This window comes from Oncorhynchus nerka, linkage group LG24 (assembly GCF_034236695.1).
Source record: "Oncorhynchus nerka isolate Pitt River linkage group LG24, Oner_Uvic_2.0, whole genome shotgun sequence".
Classification (NCBI taxonomy): Eukaryota; Metazoa; Chordata; class Actinopteri; order Salmoniformes; family Salmonidae; genus Oncorhynchus; species Oncorhynchus nerka.
Genome location: NC_088419.1, coordinates 9,313,823 through 9,340,158, shown reverse-complemented (window position 1 = coordinate 9,340,158; position 26,336 = coordinate 9,313,823). Strand labels below are relative to the sequence as shown.

The window sequence follows — 26,336 nt, the reverse complement described above, 5'->3', positions numbered from 1 at the left end:
AAGGAATAGAACAAGATGATGCATTAAAGTAAGGGGATTGAATTGAATGGGAAATGACTGTGTCATTGATCAATTAAAGGTAAGTTGCTTGAAACATTTTCTACCCGATTTTGGACCCAAGAGACAGAGTGAATGTGTGATTGTCTAGGTATTTGGATAGGTAATATCGTCCGTCCTACGGTGGTGGAACAATGACTGCCACATTTATCTAATCATCTTCTTTCCATTTCCATCCTACGCCAGCCGGGTTTCAATGGTCTCTACAGAGAGAGATGGGGTTGGCTCTTACCTCTCGGCTAACTGTCCTCTCTGACCAATGGAGTGACTCAGGGTCCAAGTACACCCCTCCTCCACACCCTTACAGTCAAGAGGTAACAGCAGCATGCTCAAGAGGTATAGGACCAGTTTATATTTGGGTTTAATTCCGGTCAATTTTTGAATTATATAGGCTTTACTAAATGATTAAATCCATGTTATACAGAACAGCACTGGCTTTTCTCCTTCAGAGGAAAAACAAGAAAATCTCCAAGAAAAAGCTCTCTCAAACAGCAACAGATGCCTTGATGTCCATCCTTTGCTCTCAAGAGTTTGTTTTGTAGGAAAATAACATTCCCTAACTTATTCAAAGTATCTACAAAAAGTCCAGAAAACATAAAAAGAAGCTGCAGTTTTTTCTGCAAATTATTTTGCTTTTCAAGAAAAAGAGTTCTGTCTCAGCACCGATTGTCTTCATCGTCGGAAAACAAAAATGTCCTCTAGCTCGACGTCCTCAAAGAAGGTTGACTGGCTTTTTATTTTAATTAAATTTGTACCTTTATTTAACTATAACCACTAGGCTACGCATTGCAGAACAACTCTTCGAGAACGCTCGTCTTCTTTCCCCCACGACCCCGGCCAGCTAGCGTGAATATAGAACAACTCTTCCAGAGAACGCTCGTCTTCTTTCCCCCACGACCCCGGCCAGCTAGCGTGAATATAGAACAACTCTTCCAGAGAACGCTCGTCTTCTTTCCCCCACGACCCCGGCCAGCTAGCGTGAATATAGAACAACTCTTCCAGAGAACGCTCGTCTTCTTTCCAGTCTGTTTTCGCTCCCCCACGACCCTGGCCAGCTAGCGTGAATACATCAGCCAGGAGAGCAAAGCAACAATCAACTGAAAAAATCTCTGACATGAGCTTTGTGTGAGTTGTGAGCGATGAGTTTGAAATTAGCAATCACTCTGAATTGATGATGAAGGTAGAGGCCTTTTTTTGATTGTGAATTAAATACCTCTGAGGATTTGTGACCTATCTGACCAGTGTCGGTGTCCTTACTGTTCACGACTGGACAGAGTAGATATGGTGGGATACAACACTTGTCCACTTGTCTCTTGTCTAGATGACTTCGTCAACCATTTTGAAAAGAAGGTCGACGACATCCGATCCTCGTTTGCTAAGTCAAACGACACCGCTGGTTCTGCTCACACTGCCCTACCCTGTGCTCTGACCTCTTTCTCCCTCTCTCTCCAGATGACATCTCGCGTCTTGTGACGGCCGGCCGCCCAACAACCTGCCCGCTTGACCCTATCCCCTCCTCTCTTCTCCAGACCATCTCCGGTGACCTTCTCCCTTACCTCACCTCGCTCATCAACTCATCCCTGACCGCTGGCTACGTCCCTCCCGTCTTCAAGAGAGCGAGAGTTGCACCCCTTCTGAAAAAACCTACACTCGATCCCTCCGATGTCAACAACTACAGACCAGTATCCCTTCTTTCTTTTCTCTCCAAAACTCTTGAACGTGCCGTCCTTGGCCAGCTCTCCCGCTATCTCTCTCAGAATGACCTTCTTGATCCAAATCAGTCAGGTTTCAAGACTAGTCATTCAACTGAGACTGCTCTTCTCTGTATCACGGAGGCACTCCGCACTGCTAAAGCTAACTCTCTCTCCTCTGCTCTCATCCTTCTAGACCTATCGGCTGCCTTCGATACTGTGAACCATCAGATCCTCCTCTCCACCCTCTCCGAGTTGGGCATCTCCGGCGCGGCCCACGCTTGGATTGCGTCCTACCTGACAGGTCGCTCCTACCAGGTGGCGTGGCGAGAATCTGTCTCCTCACCACGCGCTCTCACCACTGGTGTCCCCCAGGGCTCTGTTCTAGGCCCTCTCCTATTCTCGCTATACACCAAGTCACTTGGCTCTGTCATAACCTCACATGGTCTCTCCTATCATTGCTATGCAGACGACACACAATTAATCTTCTCCTTTCCCCCCTCTGATGACCAGGTGGCGAATCGCATCTCTGCATGTCTGGCAGACATATCAGTGTGGATGACGGATCACCACCTCAAGCTGAACCTCGGCAAGACGGAGCTGCTCTTCCTCCCGGGGAAGGACTGCCCGTTCCATGATCTCACCATCACGGTTGACAACTCCATCGTGTCCTCCTCCAAGGTGGCCTTTCTCAATAGCAAGGCTATTCTCACTGAGTCTGTACATAGTCAAAACTTTCCTTAAGTTTGGGTCAGTCACAGTGATCAGGTATTCTGCCACTGTGTACTCTCTGTTTAGGGCCAAATAACATTCTAGTTTGCTCTGTTTTTTTTGGTTGATTCTATCTAGTGTTTCAAATAGTTATCTTTTTGTTTTCTCATAATTTGGTTGGGTCTAATTGTGTTGCTGTCCTGAGGCTCAGTGGGGTCTGTGAACAGAGCCCCAGAACCAGCTGGCTCAGTGGACTCTACTCCAGGTTCAGCTCTCTGTAGGTGATGGCTTTGTTATGGAAGGTTTGGGAATCACTTTCTTTTAGGTGGTTGTAGAATTTAACGGCTCTTTCCTGGATTTTGATAATTAGCGGGTATCGGCCTAATTCTGCTCTGCATTATTTGGGTTTTGCATTGTACATGAAGGATATTTTTGCAGAATTATGGGCTACATGATGACAGTCAGTCTCTGTCGTGGCTACGTCCTGACAGTCAGTCTCTGTCCTGGTCAGTCTCTGTCCTGGCTACGTCATGACAGTCAGTCTCTGTCCTGGCTACGTCCTGACAGTCAGTCTCTGTCCTGGCTACGTCATGACAGTCAGTCTCTGTCGTAGCTACGTCCTGACAGTCAGTCTCTGTCCTGGCTACGTTCTGACAGTCAGTCTCTGTCGTGGCTACGTCCTGACAGTCAGTCTCTGTCGTGGCTACGTCCTGACAGTCAGTCTCTGTCCTGGCTACGTCCTGACAGTCAGTCTCTGTCGTGGCTACGTCCTGACAATCAGTCTCTGTCCTGGCTACGTCCTGACAGTCAGTCTCTGTCCTGGCTACGTCATGATGACCGCCTCTGTCCGTCTCTGTCTCTCGTGGCTACGCCCAGTCAGTGACGTCCTGAGTCAGTCTCTGTCCTGGCTACGTCCTGACAGTCAGTCTCTGTCGTGGCTACGTCATGACAGTCAGTCTCTGTCGTGGCTACGTCATGACTGACCGTCTCTGTCCTGGCTACGTCATGACAGTCAGTCTCTGTCGTGGCTATGTCATGACAGTCAGTCTCTGTCCTGGCTACGTCATGACAGTCAGTCTCTGTCGTGGCTACGTCATGGCTGTCAGTCTCTGTCGTGGCTACGTCCTGACAGTCAGTCTCTGTCCTGGCTACGTCATGACTGACCGTCTCTGTCGTGGCTACGTCATGACAGTCAGTCTCTGTCCTGGCTACGTCATGGAGATAATTGTAGCCTGTATGGAAAGAGAAGAAGGAATAGAACAAGATGATGCATTAAAGTAAGGGGATTGAATTGAATGGGAAATGACTGTGTCATTGATCAATTAAAGGTAAGTTGCTTGAAACATTTTCTACCCGATTTTGGACCCAAGAGACAGAGTGAATGTGTGATTGTCTAGGTATTTGGATAGGTAATATCGTCCGTCCTACGGTGGTGGAACAATGACTGCCACATTTATCTAATCATCTTCTTTCCATTTCCATCCTACGCCAGCCGGGTTTCAATGGTCTCTACAGAGAGAGATGGGGTTGGCTCTTACCTCTCGGCTAACTGTCCTCTCTGACCAATGGAGTGACTCAGGGTCCAAGTACACCCCTCCTCCACACCCTTACAGTCCAGAGGTAACAGCAGCATGCTCAAGAGGTATAGGACCAGTTTATATTTGGGTTTAATTCCGGTCAATTTTTGAATTATATAGGCTTTACTAAATGATTAAATCCATGTTATACAGAACAGCACTGGCTTTTCTCCTTCAGAGGAAAAACAAGAAAATCTCCAAGAAAAAGCTCTCTCAAACAGCAACAGATGCCTTGATGTCCATCCTTTGCTCTCAAGAGTTTGTTTTGTAGGAAAATAACATTCCCTAACTTATTCAAAGTATCTACAAAAAGTCCAGAAAACATAAAAAGAAGCTGCAGTTTTTTCTGCAAATTATTTTGCTTTTCAAGAAAAAGAGTTCTGTCTCAGCACCGATTGTCTTCATCGTCGGAAAACAAAAATGTCCTCTAGCTCGACGTCCTCAAAGAAGGTTGACTGGCTTTTTATTTTAATTAAATTTGTACCTTTATTTAACTATAACCACTAGGCTACAGAACATTGCAGAACAACTCTTCGAGAACGCTCGTCTTCTTTCCCCACGACCCCGGCCAGCTAGCGTGAATATAGAACAACTCTTCCAGAGAACGCTCGTCTTCTTTCCCCACGACCCCCAGCTAGCCAGCTAGCGTGAATATAGAACAACTCTTCCAGAGAACGCTCGTCTTCTTTCCCCACGAACCTCTTCCAGAGAACCTCGGCCAGCTAGCGTGAATATAGAACAACTCTTCCAGAGAACGCTCGTCTTCTTTCCAGTCTGTTTTCGCTCCCCCACGACCCTGGCCAGCTAGCGTGAATACATCAGCCAGGAGAGCAAAGCAACAATCAACTGAAAAAATCTCTGACATGAGCTTTGTGTGAGTTGTGAGCGATGAGTTTGAAATTAGCAATCACTCTGAATTGATGATGAAGGTAGAGGCCTTTTTTTGATTGTGAATTAAATACCTCTGAGGATTTGTGACCTATCTGACCAGTGTCGGTGTCCTTACTGTTCACGACTGGACAGAGTAGATATGGTGGGATACAACACTTGTCCACTTGTCTCTTGTCTAGATGACTTCGTCAACCATTTTGAAAAGAAGGTCGACGACATCCGATCCTCGTTTGCTAAGTCAAACGACACCGCTGGTTCTGCTCACACTGCCCTACCCTGTGCTCTGACCTCTTTCTCCCCTCTCTCTCCAGATGACATCTCGCGTCTTGTGACGGCCGGCCGCCCAACAACCTGCCCGCTTGACCCTATCCCCTCCTCTCTTCTCCAGACCATCTCCGGTGACCTTCTCCCTTACCTCACCTCGCTCATCAACTCATCCCTGACCGCTGGCTACGTCCCTCCCGTCTTCAAGAGAGCGAGAGTTGCACCCCTTCTGAAAAAACCTACACTCGATCCCTCCGATGTCAACAACTACAGACCAGTATCCCTTCTTTCTTTTCTCTCCAAAACTCTTGAACGTGCCGTCCTTGGCCAGCTCTCCCGCTATCTCTCTCAGAATGACCTTCTTGATCCAAATCAGTCAGGTTTCAAGACTAGTCATTCAACTGAGACTGCTCTTCTCTGTATCACGGAGGCACTCCGCACTGCTAAAGCTAACTCTCTCTCCTCTGCTCTCATCCTTCTAGACCTATCGGCTGCCTTCGATACTGTGAACCATCAGATCCTCCTCTCCACCCTCTCCGAGTTGGGCATCTCCGGCGCGGCCCACGCTTGGATTGCGTCCTACCTGACAGGTCGCTCCTACCAGGTGGCGTGGCGAGAATCTGTCTCCTCACCACGCGCTCTCACCACTGGTGTCCCCAGGGCTCTGTTCTAGGCCCTCTCCTATTCTCGCTATACACCAAGTCACTTGGCTCTGTCATAACCTCACATGGTCTCTCCTATCATTGCTATGCAGACGACACACAATTAATCTTCTCCTTTCCCCTCTGATGACCAGGTGGCGAATCGCATCTCTGCATGTCTGGCAGACATATCAGTGTGGATGACGGATCACCACCTCAAGCTGAACCTCGGCAAGACGGAGCTGCTCTTCCTCCCGGGGAAGGACTGCCCGTTCCATGATCTCACCATCACGGTTGACAACTCCATCGTGTCCTCCTCCCAGAGCGCTAAGAACCTTGGCGTGATCCTGGACAACACCCTGTCGTTCTCAACTAACATCAAGGCGGTGGCCCGTTCCTGTAGGTTCATGCTCTACAACATCCGCAGAGTACGACCCTGCCTCACACAGGAAGCGGCGCAGGTCCTAATCCAGGCACTTGTCATCTCCCGTCTGGATTACTGCAACTCGCTGTTGGCTGGGCTCCCTGCCTGTGCCATTAAACCCCTACAACTCATCCAGAACGCCGCAGCCCGTCTGGTGTTCAACCTTCCCAAATTCTCTCACGTCACCCCCGCTCCTCCGCTCTCTCCCACTGGCTTCCAGTTGAAGCTCGCATCCGCTACAAGACCATGGTGCTTGCCTACGGAGCTGTGAGGGGAACGGCACCTCAGTACCTCCAGGCTCTGATCAGGCCCTACACCCAAACAAGGGCACTGCGTTCATCCACCTCTGGCCTGCTCGCCTCCCTACCACTGAGGAAGTACAGTTCCCGCTCAGCCCAGTCAAAACTGTTCGCTGCTCTGGCCCCCCAATGGTGGAACAAACTCCCTCACGACGCCAGGACAGCGGAGTCAATCACCACCTTCCGGAGACACCTGAAACCCCACCTCTTTAAGGAATACCTAGGATAGGATAAAGTAATCCTTCTCACCCCCTTTAAAAGACCTAAATGCACTATTGTAAAGTGGCTGTTCCACTGGATGTCATAAGGTGAAAGCACCAATTTGTAAGTCGCTCTGGATAAGAGCGTCTGCTAAATGACTTAAATGTAATGTAATGTCTACTACTGTTTATAGTGATTTCATTTCAAATTGGTTTATTGGAATCAAAGTCATATAGGTTAAACATTACTAGACTGAAGTCATCCTTGGCTATATTACACTGTGTAACATTAGAGGAATATATTTACAGTTTTAAAGTGTGGGTATCTCTAGTCATGAAGGACGCAGCATGGCCTTGCTACAGTGCAGCCTGTAGTGCAGTCTGTAGAGCAGTCTGTAGTGCAGTCTGTAGAGCAGTCTGTAGTGCAGTTTGTAGTGCAGTCTGTAGTGCAGTCTATAGAGCAGTCTGTAGTGCAGTCTGTAGAGCAGTCTGTACAGTAGTCTATAGAGCAGTGTGTAGAACAGTCTGTAGTGCAGTCTGTAGAGCAGTCTGTAGTGCAGTCTGTAGAACAGTCTATAGTGCAGTCTGTAGAGCAGTCTGTAGTGCAGTCTATAGTGCAGTCTGTAGTGCAGTCTGTAGTGCAGTCTGTAGTGCAGTCTGTAGTGCAGTCTGTAGTGCAGTCTGTAGAGCAGTCTGTAGTGCAGTCTGTAGTGCAGTCTGTAGAGCAGTCTGTAGTGCAGTCTGTAGTGCAGTCTGTAGAGCAGTCTACTCACCGGAACGGCCGCAGTCAGAGCAGGACACCAGCTCCTCAGCCTGGCCAGTCTTCCTGTTAGAGTCAGAGTCTCCCAGACAGAAGTCGCAGTAGTCGTTAGGGATGATGGAGCCATCTGCCGCCCTCTGAGCTGTATAGAAACACAAAATATAGATTACTATACAGTATCTATCTCCTCGTTAGGAACGATGGAACCGTCTACTGACCTCTGAGCTGTATATGTAACAGTATAACTTTAGACCGTCCCCTCGCCCCGCGAACCAGGGACCCTCTGCACACATCAACAACAGTCACCCTCGAAGCATCGTTACCCATCGCTCCACAAAAGCCGCGGCCCTTGCAGAGCAAGGGGAACTACTACTTCAAGGTCTCAGAGCAAGTGACGTCACCGATTGAAACGTTATTTAGCGCGCACCGCTAACTAAGCTAGCCGTTTCACATCCGCTACATATAGGAGTAGGATATATATAGATATGGATATAGATATACACACAGTGAGTGTACAAAACATTAGGAACATATATAGTGTGTGTATATATATATATATATATATATACACACACACATTACTAGTCAAAAGTTTGGACACACCTACTCATTCAAGGGTTTTTCTTAATGTTTTACTATTTTCTACATTGTAGAATAATAGTGAAGACATCAACACTATGAAATAACACATATGGATTCATGTAGTAACCAAAAAAGTGTAAAACAAATCAAATTATATTTGATATTCTTCAAAAAGTAGCCCCCCCCTATGCCTTGATGACAGCTTTGTGGAATAAGTCAAAGGGGTATGCATACTCTGTGAAGGCCACTGTACGCAGTATGAGGAGTAACTAGACATGTGTCTATCTGTACAGGGCTTTCTGAGATGTAGGGGGCCCAGACAGATGGGTATTCCAGGCAGCATTCCAGATGATATCCTATTGCTGATGTATTGTTGTCTCTGCCATCTTGCCCTTTGTGCTGTTCTCTGAGCACAGTAATGTTTGTACCATGTCGTTGTCATGTTGTGCTGCTACCGTGTTGTGTTGCTACCATGTCGTTGTCATGTTGTGCTGCTACCGTGTTGTGTTGCTACCATGTCGTTGTCATGTTGTGCTGCTACCGTGTTGTGTTGCTACCATGTCGTTGTCATGTTGTGCTGCTACCGTGTTGTGTTGCTACCATGTCGTTGTCATGTTGTGCTGCTACCGTGTTGTGTTGCTACCATGTCGTTGTCATGTTGTGCTGCTACCGTGTTGTGTTGCTACCATGTCGATGTCATGTTGTGCTGCTACCGTGTTGTGTTGCTACCATGTCGTTGTCATGTTGTGCTGCTACCGTGTTGTGTTGCTACCATGTCGTTGTCATGTTGTGCTGCTACCGTGTTGTGTTGCTACCATGCCGTTGTCATGTTGTGCTTTAAATGTTGTAATGCTACCATGTCGATGTCATGTTGTGCTGCTACCGTGTTGTGTTGCTACCATGTCGTTGTCATATGCTGCTACCGTCAGAGTAATGCTACCATGTCAACAGTGGTCATGTTGTGCTGCTACCGTGTTGTGTCTACCATGTCGTTGTCATGTTGTGCTGCTACCGTGTAGTGTTGCTACCATGTCGTTGTCATGTTGTGCTGCTACCATGTTGATGTGGGTTTTGTCCTACATTATTATTTCATCTATTTTTAAATGTTTAATCCCAGCCCCCGTCCATTCAACAGTGGTATGTCAGAGATAATACACTCCATTCAACAGTGGTATGTCAGAGATAATAAACTCCATTCAACAGTGGTATGTCAGAGGTAATACACTCCATTCAACAGTGGTATGTCAGAGGTAATACACTCCATTCAACAGTGGTATGTCAGAGATAATACACTCCATTCAACAGTGGTATGTCAGAGATAATACACTCCATTCAACAGTGGTATGCTATGTCAGAGATAATACACTCCATTCAACAGTGGTATGTCAGAGGTAATACACTCCATTCAACAGTGGTATGTCAGAGATAATACACTCCATTCAACAGTGGTATGTCAGAGATAATAAACTCCATTCAACAGTGGTATGTCAGAGATAATACACTCCATTCAACAGTGGTATGTCAGAGATAATACACTCCATTCAACAGTGGTATGTCAGAGATAATACACTCCATTCAACAGTGGTATGTCAGAGATAATAAACTCCATTCAACAGTGGTATGTCAGAGGTAATACACTCCATTCGACAGTGGTATGTCAGAGATAATACACTCCATTCAACAGTGGTATGACAGAGATAATACACTCCATTCAACAGTGGTATGCTATGTCAGAGGTAATAAACTCCATTCAACAGTGGTATGCTATGTCAGAGATAATACACTCCATTCAACAGTGGTATGTCAGAGATAATACACTCCATTCAACAGTGGTATGTCAGAGGTAATAAACTCCATTCAACAGTGGTATGTCAGAGATAATACACTCCATTCAACAGTGGTATGTCAGAGATAATAAACTCCATTCAACAGTGGTATGTCAGAGATAATAAACTCCATTCAACAGTGGTATGTCAGAGATAATACACTCCATTCAACAGTGGTATGTCAGAGATAATAAACTCCATTCAACAGTGGTATGTCAGAGATAATACACTCCATTCGACAGTGGTATGTCAGAGATAATAAACTCCATTCAACAGTGGTATGTCAGAGATAATACACTCCATTCAACAGTGGTATGTCAGAGATAATACACTCCATTCGACAGTGGTATGCTATGTCAGAGATAATACACTCCATTCAACAGTGGTATGTCAGAGATAATACACTCCATTCAACAGTGGTATGACAGAGATAATACACTCCATTCAACAGTGGTATGTCAGAGATAATACACTCCATTCAACAGTGGTATGTCAGAGATAATACACTCCATTCAACAGTGGTATGTCAGAGATAATACACTCCATTCAACAGTGGTATGTCAGAGATAATAAACTCCATTCAACAGTGGTATGTCAGAGATAATACACTCCATTCAACAGTGGTATGTCAGAGGTAATAAACTCCATTCAACAGTGGTATGTCAGAGATAATACACTCCATTCAACAGTGGTATGTCAGAGATAATACACTCCATTCAACAGTGGTATGTCAGAGATAATACACTCCATTCAACAGTGGTATGTCAGAGATAATACACTCCATTCAACAGTGGTATGTCAGAGATAATACACTCCATTCAACAGTGGTATGCTATGTCAGAGATAATACACTCCATTCAACAGTGGTATGTCAGAGATAATAAACTCCATTCAACAGTGGTATGTCAGAGATAATACACTCCATTCGACAGTGGTATGCTATGTCAGAGATAATACACTCCATTCAACAGTGGTATGTCAGAGATAATACACTCCATTCAACAGTGGTATGACAGAGATAATACACTCCATTCAACAGTGGTATGTCAGAGATAATACACTCCATTCAACAGTGGTATGTCAGAGATAATAAACTCCATTCAACAGTGGTATGTCAGAGATAATACACTCCATTCGACAGTGGTATGCTATGTCAGAGATAATACACTCCATTCAACAGTGGTATGCTATGTCAGAGATAATACACTCCATTCGACAGTGGTATGTCAGAGATAATAGGGTGTCATTCCATCATCAAGTTATAACCCTGTACTACTACTAAGCATTTCGTTTAAACCCTGGTCGTCTCTTACGTTTGTGGTTGTCTGGGTCTGGGTCTGGTCGGTGTGGTGGCGGGGTCGGTGGCATCTCTTCCTCCCTCTCCTCCTCCCCTTCCTCCTCAGCCAGGTGTGTGTGGGCGTAGTGGTAACTCAGGCCTGGGCGGTTCTTGTAGCGTTTGCCACAGACTGTAGAACACAGAAAGCATTAGAATCCATTAGAACCACAGAACACAGAAGCATTAGAACCACAGAACACAGAAGCATTAGAATCCATTAGAACCACAGAACACAGAAGCATTAGAATCCATTAGAACCACAGAACATGAGGAAATTGTTTTGAAACGGTGGGAAACACTATGGTCGTAACTGAAATCTCATTTTAATTTACCGTTTCAAAAGAAGCGTTTCGCTACTTGCTGAAGACGACAAGGTCCAACCGTTAAACAAGGTCCTCAATGTCTTATCGGGGAAGGCTTTATCTTAAGAGGATTGACACTTCTATATATCTAACTAACTACAATACCAGGGAACTCATTTACCAGAACATTCCTACTAGGAGAGTAGCCCGGGATCCCTAAAACTAACAACGTCTTTATGAAAGGACTCCCAAGAAAGACACAGCACTGTAATACTCGAGAAAGACACAGCACTGTAATACTCGAGAAAGACACAGCACTGTAATACTCGAGAAAGACACAGCACTGTAATACTCGAGAAAGACACAGCACTGTAATACTCGAGAAAGACACAGCACTGTAATACTCGAGAAAGACACAGCACTGTAATACTCGAGAAAGACACAGCACTGTAATACTCGAGAAAGACACAGCACTGTAATACTCGAGAAAGACACAGCACTGTAATACTCGAGAAAGACAATATATGTGGGGAAATGGTGACCACTCTGACAACACTGTTGAGAATGTTGTTGTCTAGGTTGTCTGGTAACATCACATTGACAGTGGGTTAGATTGTCTGTAATACCCAGAAACCATAGTGACAGCAGGTTAGGTTGTCTGTAATACCCAGAAACCATAGTGACAGCAGGTTAGGTTGTCTGTGATACCCAGAAACCATAGTGACAGCAGGTTAGGTTGTCTGTGATACCCAGAAACCATAGTGACAGCAGGTTAGGTTGTCTGTAATACCCAGAAACCATAGTGACAGCAGGTTAGGTTGTCTGGTAACATCACAGTGACCGTGGGTTAGTTTGTCTGTAATACCCAGAAACCATAGTGACAGCAGGTTAGGTTGTCTGTAATACCCAGAAACCATAGTGACAGCAGGTTAGGTTGTCTGTAATACCCAGAAACCATAGTGACAGCAGGTTAGGTTGTCTGTAATACCCAGAAACCATAGTGACAGCAGGTTAGGTTGTCTGGTAACATCACATTGACAGCGGGTTAGATTGTCTGTAATACCCAGAAACCATAGTGACAGCAGGTTAGGTTGTCTGTAATACCCAGAAACCATAGTGACAGCAGGTTAGGTTGTCTGTAATACCCAGAAACCATAGTGACAGCAGGTTAGGTTGTCTGGTAACATCACAGTGACAGTGGGTTAGATTTGTCTGTGATACCCAGAAACCATAGTGACAGCAGATTAGGTTGTCTGTGATACCCAGAAACCATAGTGACAGCAGGTTAGGTTGTCTGTAATACCCAGAAACCATAGTGACAGCAGGTTAGGTTGTCTGGTAACATCACATTGACAGTGGGTTAGGTTGTCTGTAATACCCAGAAACCATAGTGACAGCAGGTTAGGTTGTCTGTAATACCCAGAAACCATAGTGACAGCAGGTTAGGTTGTCTGGTAACATCACAGTGATAGCGGGTTAGGTTGTCTGTAATACCCAGAAACCATAGTGACAGCGGGTTAGGTTGTCTGTGATACCCAGAAACCATAGTGACAGCAGGTTAGGTTGTCTGGTAACATCACAGTGACCGTGGGTTAGGTTGTCTGTAATACCCAGAAACCATAGTGACAGCGGGTTAGGTTGTCTGTAATACCCAGAAACCATAGTGACAGCGGGTAAGGTTGTCTGTGATACCCAGAAACCATAGTGACAGCAGGTTAGGTTGTCTGTAATACCCAGAAACCCCAGTGACAGCGGGTTAGGTTGTCTGTATTACCCAGAAACCATAGTGACAGCAGGTTAGGTTGTCTGTATTACCCAGAAACCCCTGTGACAGCGGGTTAGGTTGTCTGTGACAGCAGGTTAGGTTGCCTGTGACAGCAGGTTAGGTTGTCTGTATTACCCAGAAACCCCTGTGACAGCAGGTTAGGTTGTCTGTATTACCCAGAAACCCCTGTGACAGCAGGTTAGGTTGTCTGTATTACCCAGAAACCCCTGTGACAGCAGGTTAGGTTGTCTGTATTACCCAGAAACCCCTGTGACAGCATCGTTACAACACTACAGAAACATGCGTTGGCTCAGCTGATGCTCAAAGATCATTCTTCCCCGGCAACTTGATAACAAACCAGCAGATACCGTAAAGTTATGTTAGCGCCATGCAAGCTTGCTTTGGTCTAAGAATTCAATAATCATATGCTTATGCAATTAGTAGGCATAATAGCGATTAGATTGCTTAGATTGGTTTAGCTGCCAGATGCATTTCTATTTTAGCCTTGGCTATTGTTAGCCAAAGCAGAAACAGAAAGACAACCAGGGCCCCATTCAGGAGGGTTCAACAGACACATCTTGTATCTTACATCCTTCTGTATTCTACATTTTAAATATAAGCATATCTGTTTATACGCCTGGATGTGGTGTAAACTTTGAACCCGTCTGAACGTGACCCCAGGCTAGCTCAAATCAAACAAACCCCAGTAGTCCCTGATCTTGTCGTTAAGAGAGAAGCCACACGGAGAAAATAGGACACGCGCATATCCAGATACCTGAGTCGGCAGTTTTTGACTTATGCTTTTGTTTGTTTCTGTCTGGAAAGGAAGGAACAGAGCACATGAAAAGAAAAAGAACAAAGAAAGAAAGAAAAATAACAAAAATAAGAGTTTCATTCAAAGAGGCTATAATATCTCACGACATGAGTACCAGGTCCTCCCATTGTTTTCATGTAGGTAGAAGTAGCATGCTATGCTAACGTCCGACATGCTAGAGAGGGAACAGAGGCTTCTCTCACCCCAAGGAAAGTCAAATAAGGTTATTGATCTGAAGCTACACTATATATACAAAAGTATGTGGACACCACTTCAAATTAGTGGATTTCAGCTATTTCAGCCACACCCCCGTTGCTGACAGGTGTATAAAATCGAGCACACAGCCATGCAATCTCTATAGACAAACATTGGCCCTTCCTGAAGAGCTCAGCTACTTTCAACGTGGCAGGATGGTACCTTTCCAAACATGTCAGTTTGTCAAATTTCTGCCTTGCTAGAGCTGCCCCGGTCAACTGTAAGTGCTGTCACTGTGAAGTGGAAATGTCTAGGAGCAACAACGGCTCAGCCGCAAAGTGGTAGGTCACACAGAACGGGACCGCCGAGTGCTGAAGCGCATTGCGTGTAAATATGGTCTGTCCTCGGTTGCAACCCTCACTACCGAGTTCCAAACTGCCTCTGGAAGCAACATCAGCATAATAACTGTTCGTCGGGAGCTTCATGAAATGGGTTTCCGTGGCCGAGCAGCCGCACACAAGCCTCAGATCGCCACGTGTCGGCTGGAGTGGTGTAAAGCTCGTTGCCATTGGAGTAGTGGAAACACGTTCTCTGGAATGATGAATCACGCTTCAAGATCATGCAGTCCGACGGAAATCTTAACGCTACAGCAACACCATGAAATTCTAGAAGATTATGTGCTTCCAACTTTGTGGAAACAGTTTGGGGAAGGCCCTTTCCTTGTTTCAGCAAGACGATGCAACCGTGCACAAAGCGAAGTCCATACCAAAATGGTTTGTTGAGATCGGTGTGGAAGAACTTGACTGGCCTGCACAGTCACTTTTGGGATAAATTGGATCGCTGCCTAATCGAGCCAGGCCAACATCGGTGCCCGACCTCACTAATCCTCTTGTGGCTGAATGGAAGCAAGTCCCCACAGCAATGTTCCAACATCTAGTGGAAAGCCTCCCAGAAGACTGGGGGCTGTTGTAGCAGCAAAGAGGAGGACCAACTCCATATTAATGCCTGTCATTTTGGAATGTGATGTTAGAAGAGCAGGTGTCCACATACTTTTGCTCATGTAGTGTATCTTAGGCAGCTAACCATGTCCAGATACAGGCAGACCTTGATAATAGTAAGATAATAGAGAACAGTGAGACCTAATAAAAATCAATAACAGGTCATTTCCTGTTAGAAGTGGGATTCAGAAAAGTTAAAGAGTCAATCCGTAGCACAGAATATCTGTGTTGTTAGCTTTCCGATTGAGCCGACGTCGTTTGCGACCGCGGGAACATTAATCGAAAAAGTTTGAACTCAAAATTTGGCTCATAATATTCCCATCAGGAACCAGCTACTCTGGTCTCAGCCTGTCATCAATCTAACCCTGTTACCCGAAAAGACGCCATTCACAATCTTACAGGAGATGTCTGTTGTTGTTGTATTTTGTCTTACTGTCACAGACGTAAGGTTTATCCACATCATCGTTGGTAGCAGCTTCTGTCCTCCTGCGACTGGACCCTCTGCCCTGTGGAGAAAAATACATGATGTCACACCACACTAGACCTCTGTCTCTCTCTCTCTCTGTCTCTCTCTCTCTCTCTCTCTCTCTCTCTCTGTCTCTCTCTCTCTCTCTCTCTCTCTCTCTCTCTCTCTCTCTCTCTCTCTCTCTCTCTCTGTCTCTCTCTCTCTCTCTCTCTCTCTCTCTCTCTGTCTCTCTCTCTGTCTCTCTCTCTCTCTCTCTCTCTCTCTCTCTCTCTCTCTCTCTCTCTCTCTCTCTCTCTCTCTGTCTCTCTCTCTCTCTCTCTGTCTCTCTCTCTCTCTCTGTCTCTCTCTGTCTCTCTGTCTCTCTCTCTCTCTCTCTCTCTCTGTCTCTCTCTCTCTCTCTCTCTCTCTGTCTCTCTCTCTCTCTCTCTCTCTCTCTCTCTCTCTGTCTCTCTCTCTCTCTCTCTCTGTCTCTCTCTCTCTCTCTGTCTCTCTCTCTCTCTCTCTCTCTGTCTCTCTGTCTCTCTCTCTGTCTCTCTCTCTGTCTCTCTCTCTCTCTGCCAAAGCAAGTGAAATAGATAAAAATACATGATGTCACACCACACTAGACCTCTGTCTCTCTCTCTCTCTCTCTCTCTCTCTCTCTCTCTCTCTCTCTCTCTCTCTCTGTCTCTCTCTCTCTCTCTCTCTCTCTCTCTCTGTCTCTCTCTCTCTCTGTCTCTCTCTCTCTCTCTCTATCTGTCTCTCTGTCTCTGTCCCTCTGTCTCTCTCTCTCTCTCTCTCTCTCTCTCTCTGTCTCTCTGTCTGTCTCTCTCTCTCTCTCTCTCTCTCTCTGTCTCTCTCTCTGTCTCTCTCTCTCTCTCTCTCTCTCTCTCTCTCTCTCTCTCTGCCAAAGCAAGTGAAATAGATAAAAATACATGATGTCACACCACACTAGACCTCTGTCTCTGATGTCTGTCTCCTCTCTCTCTAGACTCTCTCTCTCTGTCTCTCTCTCTCTCTCTCTCTCTCTCTCTCTGTCTATCTCTCTCTCTCTCTCTCTGTCTCTCTCTCTCTCTCTCTCTCTCTCTCTCTCTCTGTCTCTCTCTCTGTCTCTCTCTCTGTCTCTCTGTCTCTCTGTCTGTCTCTCTCTCTCTCTCTCTCTCTGTCTCTCTCTCTCTCTGTCTCTCTGTCTGTCTGTCTCTCTCTCTCTCTCTCTCTCTCTCTCTCTCTCTTTGCCAAAGCAAGTGAAATAGATAAAAATACATGATGTCACACCACACTAGACCTCTGTCTCTCTCTCTCTCTCTCTCTCTCTCTCTCTCTCTCTCTCTCTCTCTCTTTCTCTCTCTGCCAAAGCAAGTGAAATAGATAATGAACACAAGTTAAATGAACAATATAAAATGAACAGAGAATATTACACTCACGAAAGTTCCAAAAAGAATAAAAGACATTTCAAATAAATATGGGTTGTATTTACAATGGTGTTTGTTCTTCACTTGTTGCCTGTCACACTGTGATATTTCACCCAGTAGATATGGGAGTTTATCAAAATTGGGTTTGTTTTATCAAACTCTTTGTGGATCTGTGTTATCTGAGGGAAATATGTCTCTCTAATATGGTCATACATTTGGCAGGAGGTTAGGAAGTGCAGCTCAGTTTCCACCTCATTTTGTGTGCAGTGAGCACATAGCCTGTCTTCTCTTGAGAGCCATGTCTGCCTACAGGGGCCTTTCTCAATAGCAAGGCAATGCTCACTGAGTCTGTACATAGTCAAAGCTTTCCTTAAGTTTGGGTCAGTCACAGTGATCAGGTATTCTGCCACTGTGTACTCTCTGTTTATTTGTTAATTCTTTCCAATGTGTCAAGTAATTATCTTTTAGTTTTCTCATGATTTGTCTCTAATCTGCTGCTGTCTGGGGCTCTGTGGGGTGTGTTTGTGTTTGTGAACAGAGCCCCAGGACCAGCTTGCTTAGGGACTCTTCTCCGGGTTCATCTCTCTGTAGGTGATGGCTTTGTTCTGGAAGGTTTGGGAATTGGTTCCTTTTCGGTGGTTGTAGAATTTAACGTCTCGTCTGGATGTTGATAATTAGCGTGTATCGGCCTAATTCTGCTCTGTATGCATTATTTGGTGTTTTACATTGTAGATAAAATAAAGGGCAATGAGTTCTCTGATTCAGGTATTTTTTTCCAGGTCCTAAATTGGTATGTTGAATTTGATGTTCCTTTTGATGTCTAGAAGACCCTTCTCGGAGACTCCATCACCCTTCCTCCTCATCTCTCCATCTCCCTCCCTCCTCATCTCTCCCTCCATCCCCCTCTCTCTTCCTCTCCCTCCTCCTCTCTCTCTCCCTCTCCTCTCTCTCTCTCTCCTCTCCTCTCTCCTCTCCCCCTCCCCCCCTCTCTCTCCCTCCCTCTCTCTCTCTCCCCCCCCTCTCTCTCTCCCCCCCCTCTCTCTCCCTCCCCCTCCCTCCCCCTCTCTCTCTCTCCCTCCCCCCCCCTCTCTCTCTCCCTCCCTCTCTCTCTCTCCCTCCCCCTCTCCTCTCTCTCTCCCACCCCCTCTCTCTCCCTCCCCCTCTCTCTCTCCCTCCCCTCTCTCCCTCCCTCCCCTCCTCCTCTCTCTCTCCTCTCTCTCTCTCTCCCCCTCTCTCTCTCTCTCCCACCCCTCTCCCTCCCTCTCTCTCTCCCCCTCCTCCTCTCTCTCTCTCTCTCCCCCCCTCCTCTCTCCCTCCCCCTCTCTCTCTCTCTCTCTCTCCCTCCCCTCTCTCTCTCTCTCCCTCCCCCTCCTCTCTCTCTCTCTCTCCCTCCTCTCTCTCCCTCTCCCTCCCCCTCCTCTCTCTCCCTCACCCTTCCTTTCCTCTGCTTCCTCTTCGGAGTGTCCACTTCAAAGTCCTCGTCGTCATGGAAACCGTCCCCATTCTCGTCTGCTTCCAGGACCCTCTACAGACGAGTAAACACAGGAGGGAGGTAAAAAAAAAGGGGAGGAGGTGAGAGGAGGAGGAGGAGTGACAGAGGAAAGAAAGTAGATATTTGACACAATTTACAAATCAGGAATTCTCTTTGTTTCCACCGTGACAGTTTAAAAGTGTGATCTTGTATGTAAAGAAATGTAAAGTTATTGTATTTGGCTGCATGCTATGCGCCAATAAGGCCCATCTACTGTTGCCCCTTTGTGTGTGTGTCCCTTCTCTCTTGCCGTACCTGTATCTCTAGAAGGGTCTCGTCCTCCTTGATGATGTCTTTCTTCTTCTCCAGTAGCCCCTCCCCTCTGAGCAGAGTCTCCAGAGCTGTGGCCTCTCCTGGGGAGGGCTCCTTCTTAGGGGCCAGCTCTGCCTCTGGGGGATTGACTATCGTATAAACCAAGCACACATCTTCCAGACGACCAGTTCACACCAGTGATATAAACAGTGCCTTGTGTTTTGGTTATGTTAACGGTTAGCCAGCCCTGCACTGACACCTCTGAGCTCTGTGTGTGTGTGTGTGTGTGTGTGTGTGTGTGTGTGTGTGTGTGTGTGTGTGTGTGTGTGTGTGTGTGTGTGTGTGTGTGTGTGTGTGTGTGTGAGAGATCATAGAGCACCAATGGCCAGTATCCTTCCCAATGCTGTTTCTTATTGACGAATACGCTGATTCGGTGTGCGAGTTCATTAGAACGTGCGTCGAAGATGTCGTTCCCATAGCAACGATAAAAACATTCCCAAACCAGAAACCGTGGATTGATGGCAGCATTCGCGTGAAACTGAAAGCGCGAACCACTGCTTTTAATCAGGCAAGGTGTCTGCAATATGTCCGAATATAAACAATGCAGCTATTCCCTCCGCAAGGCTATTAAACAAGCTAAGCGTCAGTACAGAGACAAAGTGGAATCTCAATTCAATGGCTCAGACACAAGAGGCATGTGGCAGGGTCTACAGTCAATCACGGACTACAAGAAGAAACCCAAGTCACGGACCAGGATGTCTTGCTCCCAGGCAGACTAAATCACTCTTTGCCCGCTTTGAGGACAATACAGTGCCACTGACACGGCCTGCAACGAAAACATGCGGTCTCTCCTTCACTGCAGCCGAGGTGAGTAAGACATTTAAACGTGTTAACCCTCGCAAGGCTGCAGGCCCAGACGGCATCCCCAGCCGCGCCTCAGAGCATGCGCAAGCTGGCCGGTGTGTTATTCAATCAATCCCTATACCAGTCTGCTGTTCCCACATGCTTCAAGAGGGCCACCATTGTTCCTGTTCCCAAGAAAGCTAAGGTAACTGAGCTAAACGACTACCGCCCGTAGCACTCACTTCCGTCATCATGAAGTGCTTTGAGAGACTAGTCAAGGACCATATCACCTCCACCCTACCTGACACCCTAGACCCACTCCAATTTGCTTACCGCCCAAATAGGTCCACAGACGATCAATCTCAACCACACTGCACACTGCCCTAACCCACCTGGACAAGAGGAATACCTATGTGAGAATGCTGTTCATCGACTCCTCGGCATTCAATACCATAGTACCTCCAAGCCTCAAGCTCGAGACCCTGGGTCTCGACCCCGCCCTGTGCAACTGGGTACTGGACTTCCTCCCGCCCACAGGTGGTGAGGGTAGGCAACAACATCTCCTCCCCGCTGATCCTCAACACGGGGCCCCACAAGGTGCGTTCTGAGCCCTCTCCCTGTACTCCCTGTTCACCCACGACTGCGTGGGCCATGCACGCCTCCAACTCAATCATCAAGTTTGCGGACGACACAACAGTGGTAGGCTTGATTACCAACAACGACGAGACGGCCTACAGGGAGGAGGTGAGGGCCCTCGGAGTGTGGTGTCAGGAAAATAACCTCACACTCAACGTCAACAAAACTAAGGAGATGATTGTGGACTTCAGGAAACAGCAGAGGGAACACCCCCCTATCCACATCGATGGATCAGTAGTGAGAGGGTAGCAAGTTTTAAGTTCCTCGGCATACACATCACAGACAAACTGAATTGGTCCACTCACACTGACAGCGTCACAGAAGGCAGTCGCCTCTTCAACCTCAGGAGGCTGAAGAAATTTGGCTTGTCACCAAAAGCACTCACAAACTTCTACAGATGCACAATCGAGAGCATCCTGGCGGGCTGTTCACCGCCTGGTACGGCAACTGCTCCGCCCTCAACCGTAAGGCTCTCCAGAGGGTAGTGAGGTCTGCTGCATCACCGGGGCAAACTACCTGCCCTCCAGGACACCTACACCACCCGATGTTACAGGAAGGCCATCTCAAGGACATCAACCACCCGAACCACTGCCTGTTCACCCCGCTATCATCCAGAAGGCGAGGTCAGTACAGGTGCATCAAAGCTGGGACCGAGAGACTGAAAAACAGCTTCTATCTCAAGGCCATCAGACTGTTAAACAGCAATCACTAACATTGAGTGGCTGCTGCCAACACACTGTCATTGACACTGACCCAACTCCAGCCACTTTAATAATGGGAATTGATGGGAAATTATGTAAATATATCACTAGCCACTTTAAACAATGCTACCTTATATAATGTTACTTACCCTACACTATTCATCTCATATGCATATGTATATACTGTACTCTAGATCATCGACTGCATTCTTATGTCACTAGCCACTTTAACTATGCCACTTTGTTTACTTTGTCTACCTCATCTCATATGTATATACCTCCATCTACTGTATGCTGCTCTGTACCATCACTCATTCATATATCCTTATGTACATATTCCTTATCCCCTTACACTGTGTATAAGACAGTAGTTTTGGAATTGTTAGTTAGATTACTTGTTGGTTATCACTGCATTGTCGGAACTAGAAGCACAAGCATTTCGCTACACTCGCATTAACATCTGCTAACCATGTGTATGTGACAAATACAATTTGATTTGATTTGATTTGGATTTTTATTGGCCTAAACCAAGGGGGGGTTGTGTCAGAAACAATACAACATTAAATACGCCAGGTTCAGGGGATAAAGGAGGGATGAGGGGAGAGGAGAATAAGAGAAGAGGTCTGGCTGTTTTCGTTACTCTGTTTATTTTTTTATCACCGCCACCAGAGATCAAGGTCTCAGACCTCCTCCCCCTCCTCTTCTAACCTCCATCATCCTCCTCTTCTAACCTCCTCCTCTTCTAACCTCCACCTCCTCTTCTATCCTCCCTCCTCCTCTTCTATCCTCCCTCCTCCTCTTCTAACCTCCCTCCTCTTCTTCTAACCTCCCTCCTCCTCCTCTTCTTCTAACCTCCCTCCTCCTCCTCTTCTTCTAACCTCCCTCCTCCTCTTCTTTTAACCTCCTCCTCTTCTAACCTCCCCTCTTCTTCTAACCTCCCCCTCCTCCTCTTCTTCTAAACCTCCTCCTCCTCCCCTTCTTCTAACCTCCCCCCTCCTTCTTCTAACCTCCTCCTCCTCCCCCTCTTCTTCTAACCTCCTCCTCTTCTATCCTCCCTCCTCCTCTTCTAACCTCCTCCTCTTCTCCTAACCTCCTCCTCTTCTTCTAACATCCCTCCTCCTCTTCTTCTAACCTCCTCCTCCTCTTCTTCTAACCTCCCTCCTCCTCTTCTTTTAACCTTAACCTCCTAACCTCCTCCTCTTCTTCTAACCTCCCCCTCCTCCTCTTCTTCTAACCTCCTCCTCCTCCCCCTCTTCTAACCTCCTCCTCTTCTTCTAACCTCCCCCTCCTCCTCTTCTTCTAACCTCCTCCTCCTCCCCTCTTCTTCTAACCTCCTCCTCTTCTATCCTCCCTCCTCTTCTTCTAACCTCCTCCTCCTCCTCTAACCTCCTCCTCGTCCTCTTCTTCTAACATCCCTCCTCCTCCTGTTCTTCTAACCTCCCTCCTCCTCCTCTTCTTCTAACCTCCCTCCTCCTCTTCTTTTAACCTCCTCCTCTTCTAACCTACCTCCTCCCCCTCCTCTTCTAACCTCCTCCTCTTCTTCTAACCTCCCCCTCCTCCTCTTCTTCTAACCTCCTCCTCCTCCTCCTCTTCTAACCCCCCCCCTCCTCCTCTTCTTCTAACCTCCTCCTCCTCCTCCTCTTCTAACCTCCTCCTCCTCCCCCTCTTCTTCTAACGTCCTCTTCCTACAGTCAAATACATATATTCTTTCCATCTCTATTCACTTGTCTATTTGCATGCAGTACCTCACTCTCTATTTATCTCTCCCTCTCTCTCTCTTTCTCTTTCATTTCCGTGGAGATATACTGAGGAGTGAGAGGATAATCTCTGCTTCCTTCCTGTTGTATAGTTTATAATAAAGAAGATAGAGGGAGGATGCATCTGTTATTAATAGCAGAAGCAATGTTAATCTTCCCTCTCTCTCCCTCACTCCATTTCTTCCCTCCTCCCCCTCTCTTTGTGTCTGCTGTAGCTAGGTTGACTTTGATGAGACACATCCTCCCGCTCTGCCTCCGCCTTCCCCTAGCTCTCCCCTCCCTTCCTCCCTCCTTTCCCCTTCTCCCCCTCCCTCTGCTGTTGTCCCCTGAGAGAGGGGGAGGAGGGTAGCAGAGCAGAAAGCAATGAGGTTGCTAGCTACAGATTACTCATGCTGTGTATCCCTCCTTCAGCACCTTTATGGCTCTGTACTGTCACTCAACCCAATAGGACCAGGGCAGAAAGGAACTGGATGGTCTAAAGCTCCTCTCCTCTCCTCTGTTCTCCTCTCCTCTGTTCTCCTCTCCTCTGTTCTCCTCTTCCCTGCCCTCTTCTCCTCTGTTCTCCCCTCCCCCCCTCCCTTCTCCTCTGTTCTCCCCTCCCCCTCCCTTCTCCTCTCTCTCTCCTCTGTTCTCCTCCTCTGTTCTCCTCTCCTCTCCTCTGTTCTGTTCTCTCCTCTCCTCTCCTCTGTTCTGTTCTCTCCTCTCCTCTCCTCTCCTCCTCTCCTCTCCTCTCCTCTCCTCTGTTCTCCTCTCCTCTCCTCTGTCTCCTCTCCTCTCCTCTGTTCCTGTCCTCTGTTCCTCTCCTCTGTTCTGTCCTCTCATCTCCTGTTCCTCTCCTCTGTTCTGTCCTCTCCTCTCCTCTGTTCCTCTCCTCTCCTCTCCTCTCCTCTCCTCCTCCCTCCTCTCCTCTCCTCTGTTCCTCTCCTCTGTTCTCCTCTGTTCCTCTCCTCTGTTCCTCTCCTCTGTTCTCCTCTCCTCTACTCTCCTCTGTTCTGTTTTGTTCTCTCCTCTCCTCTCCTCTCCTCTCCTCTGTTCCTCTCCTCTGTTCTCCTCTCCTCTGTTCTCCTCTCCCCTCCCCTCCTCTGTTCTCCTCTCCTCTGTTCTCCTCTCCCCTCCCTCCTCCCCTCTCTTCTCCTCTGTTCTCCTCTCCTCTGTTCTCATCTCCCCTGCCCTCCTCCCCTCTGTTCTCCCCTCCCTCCCTCCCTTCTCCTCTGTTCTCCTCTTCTCTCTCTTCTCTTCTCTTCTCTTCTCTTTCTTCTCTTCCTTCTCTTCTCTTCTCTTCTCTCTCTTCTCTTCTCTGTTCTTCTCCTCCTTCTCTCTCTCTTCTCTTCTCCTCTCTTCTCTGTTCTTCTCTCTCCTCTGTCCTCTCCTCTGTTCTGTCCTCTCCTCTCTCTCCTCTGTCCTCTCTCCCTCCTCTCCTCTGTTCCTCTCCTCTGTTCTCCCTCCCCCTCTGTTCCTTCTCCTCTGTTCCTCTCCCTGTTCCTCTCCTCTGTTCTCCTCCTCCTCTCCTCTGTTCCTCTCCTCCCCTCTCCCTCTCCTCTCCTCTGTTCTCCTCTCCTCTGTTCCTCTCCTCTCCTTCTCCTCTGTTCTCTCCTCTGTTCTCCTCTCCTCTGTTCTCCTCTCCTCTGTTCTCCTCTCCTCTGTTCTCTCTTCCCTTCCTCTTCTCCTCTGTTCTCCCCTCCCCCTCCCTTTCTCCTCTCCTCTGTCCTGTCCCCCTCCCTCTCCTCTCCTCTGTTCTGTCCTCTCATCTCTCCTCTGTTCTCTCCTCCTCTCCTCTGTTCTCCTCTCCTCTCCTCTCCTCTCCTCTCCTCTGTTCTCCTCTCCTCTCCTCTCCTCTGTTCTCCTCTCCTCTCCTCTGTTCTCCTCCTCTCCTCTCCTCTCCTCTGTTCTGTCCTCTCCTCTCCTCTCCTCTGTTCTGTTCTGTTCTCCTCTCCTCTGTTCTCTCTCTCCTCTCTCTCCTCTCCTCTGTTCTGTCTTTCCTCTCCTCTGTTCCTCTCCTCTGTTCTCCTCTCCTCTCCTCTCCTCTGTTCTGTTTTGTTCTCTCTCTCCTCTCTGTTCCTCTCCTCTGTTCCTCTCCTCTGTTCTCCTCTCCTCTGTTCTCCTCTCCCCTGCCCTCCTCTGTTCTCCTCTCCTCTGTTCTCCTCTCCCCTGCCCTCCTCCCCTCTCTTCTCCTCTGTTCTCCTCTCCTCTGTTCTCCTCTCCCCTGCCCTCCTCCCCTCTGTTCTCCCCTCCCTCCCTCCCTCCTCCTCTGTTCTCCCCTCCCCCTCCCTTCTCCTCTCCTCTCCTCTGTTCTCCCTTCTCCTCTCCTCTCCTCTGTTCTCTCCTCTCCTCTCCTCTGTTCTCCCCTGCCCTCTTCTCCCCCCCAGACAGGAACCACTGAATAAACACGGTGCGAATCCTAAAGCCCAAGAGAGGTACTGTTACATTCCTGTCTCTTGTTATTATGATTCATATCAGTAGTTCAGTCAGAGTACTGTTGTCAGAGTACTGTTGTCAGCTTACTGTTGTCAGGGTACTGTTGTCAAGGTACTGTTGTCAAGGTACTGTTGTCAGCTTACTGTTGTCAGCTTACTGTTGTCAGGGTACTGTTGTCAGGGTACTGTTGTCAGCTTACTGTTGTCAGGGTACTGTTGTCAGGGAACTGTTGTCAGTTTACTGTTTTGTACTGTTGTCAGCTTACTGTTGTCAGGGTACTGTTGTCAGCTTACTGTTGTCATGGTACTGTTGTCATGGTACTGTTGTCATGGTACTGTTGCCAGGGTACTGTTGCCAGGGTACTGTTGCCAGCGTACTGTAATGCTCCCACTGGGCACAGACTCCAATTCCACATGGAAACATCGTTAATTCAACTAGTGCGTGCCAAATAGCACCCTACTCCCTTTTTAGTGCACTACTTTTGACCAGAGCCCATAGGGCTCAGTAGGGAATAGAGTGCCATGTAGGGAATAGGGTGCCATGTAGGGACAAAGCCTTAGTAGTATGGCCTGCAGTCACTCAACTACAGTTACTTTGTCTGTCTGTCTACATGAGGTAAACAAAAGGGAGGGTGGAGGTAGTGTTTCCATAGCATTGGGGAGGGTGGAGGTAGTGTTTTCCATAGCATTGGGGGGGGTGGAGGTAGTGTTTCCACAGCATTGGGGAGGGTGGAGGTAGTGTTTTCCATAGCATTGGGGAGGGTGGAGGTAGTGTTTTCCATAGCATTGGGGAGGGTGGAGGTAGTGTTTTCCATAGCATTGGGGAGGGTGGAGGTAGTGTTTTCCATAGCATTGGGGAGGGTGGAGGTAGTGTTTCCATAGCATTGGGGAGGGTGGAGGCAGTGTTTCCATAGCATTGGGGAGGGTGGAGGTAGTGTTTCCATAGCATTGGGGAGGGTGGAGGTAGTGTTTCCATAGCATTGGGGAGGGTGGAGGAGTGTTTCCATAGCAT

The 26,336-nt window shown here is 47.5% G+C and overlaps 1 protein-coding gene across 2 annotated transcripts in view; it reads right to left on the bottom strand.

The window, feature by feature from the left end:
* dpf3 (double PHD fingers 3) overlaps positions 1-26,336 on the bottom strand; it is a 59,548-nt gene that overhangs the window by 7,985 nt on the left and 25,227 nt on the right. The window contains exons 4-9 of one of the 2 annotated variants that reach the window (XM_065008589.1): positions 18,977-19,110; positions 18,623-18,715; positions 15,767-15,839; positions 14,102-14,143; positions 11,237-11,389; positions 7,529-7,657 (exon numbers count right to left, since the gene is read on the bottom strand). In XM_065008589.1, the coding sequence (XP_064864661.1) occupies positions 7,529-7,657; positions 11,237-11,389; positions 14,102-14,143; positions 15,767-15,839; positions 18,623-18,715; positions 18,977-19,110 (624 nt within the window). The remainder of the gene's footprint in view (positions 1-7,528; positions 7,658-11,236; positions 11,390-14,101; positions 14,144-15,766; positions 15,840-18,622; positions 18,716-18,976; positions 19,111-26,336) is intronic. The other variant, XM_065008590.1, reaches the window with a different exon arrangement.